The 11,531-nt window shown below is 35.0% G+C and overlaps 1 protein-coding gene across 1 annotated transcript; it reads left to right on the top strand.

Moving 5' to 3' along the window:
• The first annotated feature begins 1,426 nt into the window (after window positions 1–1,426).
• arg2 (arginase 2) lies at window positions 1,427–11,312 on the top strand. Its single transcript, XM_056471178.1, has 8 exons — window positions 1,427–1,826; window positions 1,937–2,009; window positions 5,627–5,801; window positions 6,478–6,637; window positions 6,799–6,893; window positions 8,593–8,697; window positions 8,986–9,122; window positions 10,346–11,312. Exons 1-8 carry the CDS (start codon window positions 1,716–1,718, stop codon window positions 10,531–10,533), a joined length of 1,044 nt encoding a protein of 347 aa, XP_056327153.1. The 5' UTR covers window positions 1,427–1,715; the 3' UTR covers window positions 10,534–11,312.
• Window positions 11,313–11,531: the final 219 nt, after the last annotated feature.

The following is an 11,531-nucleotide window of genomic DNA, read 5'->3' as shown; positions in this document are numbered from 1 at the left end:
AATTATATGCAAAAAATGCATTACATTTTAGTTAGGCAGCCTCACATAAACAATTACATTACACTAAGTTTAAATGAGGCAACTATAAGCCATATTATGTATCTGATAATACTTAAATATAGACACGCGTCTAAATCGAACGCCAGATGGAGCCAAAGTGCAGAGTATGAGGATTGATGTGGACTGCATTCAATAATCTTTATAACAAATCAGTGACTACGTTAAATGTTCACACTAAAGCATTAAATTGTGAAAATAAGTAATAAATACTTTTATTGATTTACTTTAATTAAGTTACAAAAAAATATGAGTAAAAGGAAAAATAGAGTAAAATAAATACAAAATTTTAAGTTTATTTTTAAAATAGCATAAAAGAAACGAACATACAAATAAAAATAACTATTTAATTATAAACTAATATTTTTATATTAAACACTAAAGCATTACTTTGTAATAATTAAGTAAAATAATAATAATAAATTACAATAAATATTTTAATTAGTAAAAAGTAAAATAGAGTAAAATAAATTAAAAATATTAAGATTATTTTAAAATAGCATAAAAGAAACGAACATACAAATAAAAATAACTATTTAATTATAAACTAATATTTTTAAATATTATTCACTACAGCATTTCTTTGTAATAAATAAATAAATAAATAAAATGATAATAATAAATTACAATAAATAAATATTTAAATTAGTAAAATAAAAAATTGTGTAACATAAATTAAAAAATAAGATTTTTTTTGATAGCATATAAGAAACAAACAAATATACAAATAAAACAACTATTTAACTATAACCTAATAATCTAAAATTGTGCAAAATTATGATCAAATGAGATTCACATAAACATATGTTCCAAGATTTGATTGCAAATAGATTAAACCAAATAAACGAAAAGTCTGCTTTATTTAAGAGGGACTTTGGCCTTTTATTCAAGAGTCAATATAGATCTTTTTACACTTTAGGTTAAAGGCATTTTAAAAGAATGGAAATCCTTAATCTATAGTAATGTGAACTAATATTCAGCCTTGGTGCTTAGACACTGAAAGTAGGCCAAGGGAATATTTATGTTGTCAACAACTTGGCACCCATCGGTATTCCAGATATCTCTCAAGAACATTAATATTCAGACATGGTATGGACACCGCATCTGTTTTCCAGTATCGAGATGGGAATTTGTTGACAAGACAGCAAGCAAGCCAAAAAAACATATGCCGTAGATAGGACAGAGATGGAAATTTCCAACACCACAAAAAAACACCGCATCTCTCACGCCAGTCATTCGCACAAACCACGCCCACAAAAACAAACCCACGCGAGCGGAGCTTCTGATTGGCTGCGGTGAAGGTGTGTCATCAGGTGTGACGCAGGAGTGCTGCCGCTCTATGAATAGAAAAACGTGGTTCGCGCCCCGGTACACGGCTGTATAGCGAAGCTGTATAACAAACAATTGGATGATAGCGAGCCGCTAGAATTTAGGGGGCGGGATTGAGATTTTAACCAAAGCCTGTAGTTTGAGCATCACCTCATGTTTATGTATTAAGTGGAAGACTTAAAGAAAAAGCTTGTGCCAGCTCTTTTAGATGAACAGTCAGTGTTGAGACAGAGGAGACAGAAGCCACACCGGGAGACAGGCTGAGTTAGTAGCTTGGGCAAAACCTTCTGTTTTGTGTCAGTAAATTATTTTATAACTATCCAGTCAGCATGGCAATGAGAGGACCACTGTCCAGACTACTGACATCCACGTTGAGTTCCTGCCAGCAGAACAGATCACATTCTGTTGCCATTTTGGGAGCTCCGTTTTCCAAAGGACAGGTAAGACATTAATTTTTATACATAATTTATACATAATTTTTATACAGTCAGATGAACTCACTTTTGTGGGATCCAAATATGTGATAATATTTTCGTGATTCTCATTTTAGAAAAGGAGAGGGGTGGAGCATGGTCCCAAAGCTATTCGGGATGCAGGTCTGGTGGAGAGACTTTCAAATCTTGGTATGTACATCATTAGTACTTAAATTATATTTGTTACAGTCTTCCTAATATAGTGCTTGATTAATACTCGAGAAATAGTTCACCAAAATATATAATACCCTGTTCAGATTATCGCATAATTCTCTTTATAGATGACCGAGCTGTCATCCTGCCTATTAAACTTCGTCTTTACTAAATATTTGTTTCAGTCGTCCTAATATAGCCTAGTAATTGACGAATAGGCTACTCAAAGAATAGTTCACCCAATATATTATATCCTGTTCGGATCATTGCATCATTCTCTTTATTCATGACCATGCTGCCGTTCTGCATATCAAACAGTCTTTACCTCAGATTTAAGTACAGTATACGAGTATTCGCTTAAAAAAAATCAAACACAACGAATAAAGTAATATTAAATTGTACTTAGATTTGTTTTAAAAGAGGTGAACTGTCCCTTTAAATGAATTCATGACGAACTCACTGCTCAGAATCAAAAATGGAGCGCTGGATTAGATGTTACATCATCCAACGGTCGGTTACGTGAATGAATTTACAATAACATAGTAGCAGTATGGTTTATACTTAAGCAGTATGGTTTAGCTAAATGTGTTTTTAAACACTTCAAATAGATGACTTAATGGTTAATGACGGAGTTTTGGAGGTTGTCTGTCCGCGGTGAGTGAGAGAGGAAGGGGGTTGATTTACAGTATATGCGTGCGTCACTGCAGCTCTCTGTATTCTGTGGCCACATCACATAACAAAGGGTGTTACATCATTCACAAAAGAGTTTAACGGTTAGCGGGGATGGCTCAGTCGGGGGCTTGCATTTATGTGAATTGATGTACAATTTGCATATCCAAAAGTAACTTTTAACTCCCTTTTATGTGTAAAAACGCGCTAGACAAACTTTTAAACTAAGATAAAGACGTTCTTCGCAAACTTTGATGTCGCCTGAGGCAGTGTAGTCTGAAGTTAGTTGCAGTCATATGACTTTACACACACATGTAATATAATGATATACATTGTTTCAGTAACAGTTCCCGTCAGCAGAGATGAGAGATACATATTGAAGACGTTTTTAGGTTTATTAGTCTTATTACATTGCGTGCTATTAAGATAGCGTTAAGAATAGCGTTTCAGATGAGGCTGCAGACTCCTGTAAGTGATGTGGTGTGGTGTGATAATACAGGCAGATGTTATTCTTGGGATGTTATTAAGTGATGAGGTCATGGGATTTCTGCCGCGTTTATAACGCTGCCAGAAATGCTAAAACAGCTCCCGCCAGCAAAGTGACAAAGGATAACTGGCTTCACATTACAGGGATTTAATTACATGTTTCCATAATTAATCATTCCTTATTAACTAAATAAAGAATACGAGTTGCTTAGTTTGTCTTTCTGGACAATTTCCAGACATTTCTGGTAATCAATAATTAAACTTTTAATGTTAAAAGCGCAGTCATATAAGAACAATAAAATATTTCTGTACTAGGTAAACATTAGTGGGTTAAAGACATTTCGATGATATGAAATAAAATTTACAAAAGTGATTTAATATGCGTAAAAAACATTAATTGCAAATGAAGTTAATTTTAAATTGGTTGAAACTATAAATATGAGTGAAATGGCGTTACGTCCTGCATTCTTTCTGCATAGCACATATATTGTGTTTAAAAAACAACTTATTATTTGACCTGTACTTATTAATATTAAAATAAAAAGCGATGCTACATTCGGGTTAAACAGGGCACATGTCAATGCAATGGGGTGGAACTTACAGCGGTTTTACACATTTTATTGCTTCAATGATTAAAAAACGTGGCTATATTTTGAGCACATCAACACACACACAAACCCATTACATAACATTCCGTTTTTGCATCAGAATTTGGCAAATACAAGTATTTTCCCTGATTCGTGAGGCATAAATTCTATACATCCACTTCAGCGACTGGCGCGAGCTCAGACCATGAGCCTGTCCGCGCGCGTCCCCGCTGACACTGTAATGTAGGGAAGGGTGTCGATACATCGCTTTTAGTTTCCGCTTCTTCCTAAAGGGTTTTTACAAGTCTACCATTATAGCAGTTCGTTTAACACAAGGATTAAATGACAGAAAAGAAGGCGTAAATCCTCTTGAAAGTCAAATACTTGTGAGTCATGATTCCAGGAGCTGTCGGAATGTGCAAGTCACCTCAGCAGTCTCGCCGTCAGCTGTTAATCACATAAACACCGAGTCTGTCGAGCTCACGGACGCTTTACGTAACTCCATGTTCTCCGTGTAATGCGAGAGGTCCTGCTATCTTAAGCCGGAGATTTTTTCCGTTGGCGGTTATGAACAAATGACATACTGTACTAATGACACGCTTCGAAGACCCTGTTTCAAGATAACTGGAGGAGGGTTGGCCCTTATTATCAGTGAAAGGGGGCGAAATAGATATATTTGTAATGTTATGTGCTGCATCACTAGCTCTACACTGCAAGAAATGTTCCACACAATTCCTTTATGATGTCCCAACACAAATCTATTAAGTTTAACCGTTTTACAAATAACCCCAATAACGTAGGAGTTATGTTGTTTTGAAATAAGTAGTTTGAACAAGCAGCAAAAGTCATTTTTAAGTGTAAAAGAATGGAACATTATCTTGCATTTTGGGACGTTGGATCCCTTGATCAATAAATAAAAGAAACAAAACCTTAATGTTACCCTAAACTAAATTATTGTGTCTTTCAAAATATCTTCTTTTGTGTTCAACAGATTAAATAAACTAATAACAAGTAAAGGATATGTATATGATGAGTATATGAGTTTTGGGTGAACTATCCCTTTAAGACATACATATGTTTATAACCTACTGATGTGAGGATGATTTGTTGCATCACTTTACCAGACGCTTGGCATCATGTTTGGAGCTGTGAAAATAACCATAGCACCCTATATGGCAAGCATTCTTGACTAAACTATATCAGTGCTTATCCAATGCAACAAATATAGATGTCATGCTTTCTTTAGTAACTGTTGGTTTTGAATATCATATGCATGGAGCAATATGTTTTACTAATTACATAAGAAGTGTATATTTCAAAAGCTTTTACGTGTTCGCCGCTTACAAAAACCCAAAAACCTAATTACAAATGAGCCCAAGGTCTTCAAATGCAGTCACAAACTAAACCCCAGCCTGTCTCTTAGCTTATGACAATCAACGTCTCGGTTTTCATAATCACCAACTCACAAATTCTTTCACATTTAGCTTGCTTTTAATCAGAAAGCACATCAATTAATTTAAATATGCCTACATAGGCTGTAGTTTTTACATCTATTCCTGTTAAGAGGCCTCTTGCTTGTACATGTGCCAATCAATGGTCATTTAAAATCTGATGAGTAATTCAACACGGTCTGGTCTGGTTCTGTCAGCTGTTTAGACCTTCCTCAGTTTCTCCTATAGTTTTCCTACATTTGCATGTTTGGGATTGAGTGACAAAGCTGTCAATAACCAGCTTTACCTTGTATTTATCTTTATCTTTTACCTTGCCAACATGTAAATAGAATAGTTTGGGAAAGAAGTGAGCAGTTGTGAAACTATGTTAATATTACTGTAATGGTCAAGTGATGAAAATCATGCGATTAATTTGTTTCAGACTACCCTGTTCATGATTTCGGAGACCTGACCTTCAAGCATTTGGAAAAAGATGAGCACTTCATGCACGTGCCGTTCCCACGCACTGTTGGACGTGCCAATCAGCTGCTCTCCGGAGCTGTGAGCGGGGCTGTGGGAGCAGGACACACTTGCATCATGCTGGGGGGAGATCACAGGTACACAGTTCAGTCTTTTCTTTTTTCCAATACACTTTGTATGAGCTAATCTGGAAAAATCTGACTTGCGTACTATGATTTTTATTGTCTGATGCCAAATCTTGAGTTTAAAATGTCTACGAAGGCATTTGGTATGTAGTAGAGTAAGACAATTTCTTGAGATATAGATCATTATTCCTGTTCATTTCTTAACAAAATAAATGTTAACGTTGCAGTCCATTTTATAAAATGTTTACAATTTGTCTTTAATAATAGATATTTGGATATTTGGAAAAAAATGGTTTAATGACTTATTCAATGACTCAGGGCTTCATTTGTAAATCAGGTTTAACAATATGATCTTCATTTGAAGTGTTGAGTTACTTTTAAAAGGCGATTTGCTACGTAAGTGTTTATATCTGTTGTGTTTTAATCAGTTTGTGGGAATGGAAAATGTGTTTATAATAAGTTACCTATTTTACTAGTCTTTCCATTCATGTCTTCCTGGCAGAGGAAGTGTTATGGTACTCTAAACTGAGCCTAGTGTTATCGCTTCACTTGTTATCAATTTGTACTTGTAGTTTGTATTTCCATGTAGCTGATTACAACATTTCAGAACGCTGATTACTAAAAAGAAATTATGTCATCCCAGATTGTTTTGAATTCATCTCAGTTCGGGATGTTTTTATCCTCACAGCTTAGCGATTGGCTCAGTGGAAGGCCACTCTCAGCAGTGTCCTGACCTGTGTCTGATATGGGTGGACGCACATGCGGATATCAACACGCCTCTGACTTCACCTTCTGGAAACCTCCACGGCCAGTCTGTAGCTTTCTTACTGAAGGACCTGCAAAACAAGGTGATTAGCGTTTGTGCAAACAATTACGTCTATGATGCAAAGATGACTACAGTTCATTATTCACAATAAAAAATCCTTTATCTCAGAAGAGGTCCTTTAGAAATCTCAGTATGGTCGTTTTGAACAGCTAAAGCCTTTATCTTCTGCTTTGTAACTTGCAGATGCCCAAAGTTCCCGGATTTTCCTGGATGAAGCCGTTCCTGTCTGCTAGAGATCTGGTGTACATTGGTCTCAGAGATGTGGATCCAGGCGAGCAGTAAGTACACGGAGTTCTATCCCAAAATGACATCCAGGATTTGGCACCTGTTGCTTGTTCTCTAAAGCCAAATTGGCAATTGTGTCATGCCACAGACTATTTATACGACTGACATTACATGTAACTGCCAGCAGGCCACTAAATTAAAAGGTTTATGATGAAACTAAAATGAGACTGTAAATAGATCAAATACGCACCCGGCAAACCAACCATTTAAACAATATAAATATATAACAATATAAAATATCATATGTACAGTGCTCAGCATATATACACCCCTCACAAATCTATCTTTTATAGTCATATTTTAATAGGAAGCTATACAATAATATATTTGTGCATATACATTAGATTAGTCAGTACTGAAGTATATTAAATATAAATAAAAAAGGAAAAATCAAGAGAAGCAAAAAAAAAAAAGTAAAAATTTGGTTGAAATTTTGTAGGTTGAATTATTTTTTGCGATATTTAGCTTGAATTAAATTATATTATCTTTCAAGTTCTAAATATGTTTGGTGACTGAAATTTTATTTTAATAAATATATCTGTTTAATAAATCTGTTTTGTTTAAATGCACCAAAATACATTGCCTATTCACTGAGAAAAGGATAAAAATATTCATTTTCAAAATGTGATGTACTCAGTTATGCCGAGCAATGTATGTGTATTTTTATTAAATAAGTGTCTTATTCATGCTGGCTTAATGTAATGACTGTTGATAGTAAAACAATAGTAGTGTTCAATAAAACAAAATAAATTATTTTTTTCATATCCTTTAGAAATCATTCTAATATGCTAATATTATTGCAATAGTTATTTATCATGATTGTTGAGGTTCGAAAGAGCACCATCTATTTAAAACAAATCATTTAAAGGGTATTTGCAGTTTTCTTCAAGTCAAATTTAAGACTTTTTAAGACCTTTTTAGGACCATTAAGATTCAAATTTTAGACCTATATAGGGCTAAACACTAAAGATTTTTTCTAATGGCCTAGTTACTTTTGTAAATAGTTTGTCTATTAATAAAATATCATGCAAAGGCATGTGTTGCTTTAGTTTTCTTTAATTTAATTTGGAGAATTTGCTGTAAAATGTCTAACTGCTGTTGTAAATTGTATCTCTTTGCAATAAAAAACTTAAATACAAAAATGGATTATTGGTAATTGGATGTTGGCCAGATTGGGTAGCTTTACTTACACAGGAAAATTAAGACCTGTTTAAAATGATTTAAGACCTACAAGGCAATATTTCAGTGAATTTAAGACTTTTTAAGGCTTAAAATTTGTTTTTGAATTTAAGACATTTTAATGGCATGAGGATGAGTAAATTACATATGTTTCTGTGCTGAATCGATTCCTTTTCAAAGATTGTTTGGGGAATCAAAAGCAACTTTTATGAATATAAAAATAAGCACATTATGAAAATGTATATGAAAGTTTTCATGTTTTATGTCAGTTTAATGTATTTTAAGTAAATATTAAAAATAATATACGTTTTTTATTAACTTAAATATAAATTAAGTAAATTATAAAAATATATTAATATATTAAGCAATTTAAGTGAATATTTCTTAGATCATACCTGAATAATTCTGAGAAACACAAGACACAAGACATTTAAATGCTATTATATATTAGTGAAGCAGCTGCATAAATCTTAGTTTGTTTGTTTCTAACTAATTCTATTTTATTACTTTTAGTGTATTCCTGAAGACCCTGGGAATTCAGTACTTCTCCATGCGGGACATTGACAGAATGGGCATTCAGAGAGTAATGGAGGTCACTCTGGATCACCTCTTGGCAAGGTATAGTGATATTGCGAAAAGCATATATACATAGTCAACTAGTAGTGGTGCTTCTGTAAACAACCAACAGCGAATTGCATGACACTGTCAATGTCAATGTAGCCCTTCTGTGTACTGTGGGACTTTGCAAATGGGTGGCTGAATAGTTTTCTAGAACAACCTACGTCATAAAAAAAAATCTAACTGGACTCGACCTGACTTGCAAGTTTTAAATGCAGCGTGGCACTTTATCTCAGCTGAATGTGTGTACACTACCTCACAATCAACCGACCTATTTCTTTACATCAGGAAGCAAAGGCCGATCCACCTGAGCTTTGACATTGATGCTTTTGACCCGTCCCTGGCTCCTGCCACTGGAACTCCAGTTAACGGCGGACTGACCTACAGAGAGGGCATCTACATAACAGAGGAGATCCACAACACAGGTACACAACTCCCAGCAAACAATTTAGTATTTAATAGACATCTAATAGACATCTAAACGTAGACAGCTTGGCTAAAACAAGGCTAAACTTGGGCTGTCAGGGAAAATCTAACAGACGTCTAAGAATAGCCCAAATCTAGACTAATCATCAAATAAACAGATTAGACAGACTTTATTTGTGTAGTCATTCATTTCTGTTTATTTGATGACTAGTCTAGTTTTGGCCTATTCTTAGACGTCTGTTAGATTTTCACTGACAGCTTAAGTTTAGCCTTGTTTTAGCCAAGATGACTATGTTTAGATGTCTATTAGACATCTATTTGACATCTTTTAAAAACAAAAAATGCTTGCTGGGCTATAGCTCACATTATTAAAGGTGCAATAGAAGATCTTGGAAAATGCTAAGATTAGCCTAATAGCAAAGAATGCCTACATCCCATTTTCCGTGCAAATTTCCATCCAAAGTCACGCCCCCCAAAACACATGAACGCGCACTAGACAACATCACTATAATACATCACATAACATTCACCAGATTGAAAACTTTATAGTATAGTTAGTAATTACAATACCACACTTACCAAATAAAAAAAGCTAGGTTGTCTGCCATTCTAAACCGCATCTGTGAACGTGTCCTTTCTCCGAAAACAGAGGTAATGCTCATGTAGGACAGCCTATCATAATGTTCGGATCAGATGTTTTGATTGGACGAACTTTTCTTGGTCCCACATCTTACACATCTTTTCTTGGAAAGGCATGTAGGACAGCCTATCACGGGTGCCGCTGGCCAGCATGGGCCCTATGTCAAGCTGATTGAAGAGTGAATTGAAGAGTGAAAGGGGGATGGGGGGGGCTGTAGTTGGTATCACGGCTGAAAATGACGAGCAGGGTGGGATGGGGGGATTACGTCCTAACTTTACCTTTCAACTAGCATAACAAGACAATCACCTATAAGAGGTAATTACAACCTTATTTTGAAAGGCATGTCGAACACTTTCATAATGTTCGGACCAGCCATTTTGATTAGATGACCTTTTCTTGGTCCTACATCTTCCACAGAATATAAATATTCAAATAAATCCATTTGGATCTCTTCATTTAATGATTGTCATTAGGATGTGAAGTCTTTTAGCATAAAAAGAATCACCTATTCCACCTTTAATATCTTTGAAATCTAGTAAATCGTAAATGCTAATAAAACCTTTTTATTCCCGCACTGCACAGGTTTGCTGTCTGTCATGGATGTGGTTGAAGTGAATCCCACACTCGGAGCAGCACCCGAGGCTGTAGAGGCCACGACTAGTCTAGCAGTCGACATAGTTGCATCCGCTCTGGGCCAGACGCGTGAAGGCGCACACGTCTCCTTCCCGAAGATTACAGAACCAAAAGAGGACACTGAGCTGCGGCTGTAGAGCACACAATCATCATCATCAAAGACTCTGACAAACAAACCACTTTGCATTCCAAAGTCTAAAAGAACAACACTGAAGGATTTGCAGAGACTGAGCACCAGGCTAAAGGTTTAATTATGAAGGGTTACTGTAGTCGCCTTGGGCAATAAATAAATAAATTTTTTTAAAGTGTTACCTCACAAGTGCTGCTTTGAGCAGATTGGTGAGATTTATTATATTATGTCTGCTACTAACTTTAGGTTTGTGTTAAAAATGACAGCTGAGATCTGGATTCTCTATATTTGAGGGCCTAATATGTTCTCTTTCATCAGCTGTCATGAGATTAGTGGGTAACCTCTGATCACTCTCTGGGTTTTACTGCAGGAAAAAATGACATAAAAGAACGTCTTGGATGAGGTGACGCTTTACTTTGGTGGACTGTTTTTCCTCCGAATTGAAACATGTTTGCACTTTTGGACCAGAACTGGTTTTTATTGTATTTCTATATGTCTGTTTGTTTTGTATAGTAGGACTGCTTTAATGGCTAATCTAATCCTGTGGGTTTGGTTAGGTTGAGACTCTTTTTTTAAAATAGTTTGTTTGAAGTAAGTTATTTTAGTAAGTTTAATTTGTATTTAAATAAACCTATGAAAAATCATGTATGAATGCATTTCGTGCACCTTTTTCAGATCTGAATTGACCAGTACCAGTGTCTTCCTAATAAGGGTAGCTTGATTTGTTGCATTTCTATGTTTCACTAAAAATATTTTGTTGCAATAAACTACCATACTGGAGACAGACTGACTTGTCCTTGATTTATTACTTTGAATCTTCTCATGACCTTCCAATAAATATATTCATGCATTTTACAGAGAAACGAATTAATGCTAATTAAAAATAATACACATCTAGTCAGTATGATCAGCAGCTTTTAATCAGTTAGGCTGAAAAATCAACTGTGAATCAAAATCGTTTATTCGTTAAAATATATAACGCGTATTTGCATTTAAACAAAATGG

Source organism: Danio aesculapii, chromosome 13 (genome assembly GCF_903798145.1).
Source record: "Danio aesculapii chromosome 13, fDanAes4.1, whole genome shotgun sequence".
NCBI lineage: Eukaryota > Metazoa > Chordata > Actinopteri > Cypriniformes > Danionidae > Danio > Danio aesculapii.
Note: the sequence above shows the minus strand (reverse complement) of the source record. Positions and strands in the feature narration are given on the sequence as shown.

Coding starts and splice junctions, on each gene's coding strand:
- arg2 (XM_056471178.1), top strand. CDS start 1,716: ATGGCAATGAGAGGACCACTGTCCAGACTACTGACATCCACGTTGAGT. Junction 5,802..6,477: donor ATGCTGGGGGGAGATCACAG/GTACACAGTTCA, acceptor TTATCCTCACAG/CTTAGCGATTGGCTCAGTGG. Junction 9,123..10,345: donor AGAGGAGATCCACAACACAG/GTACACAACTCC, acceptor CGCACTGCACAG/GTTTGCTGTCTGTCATGGAT.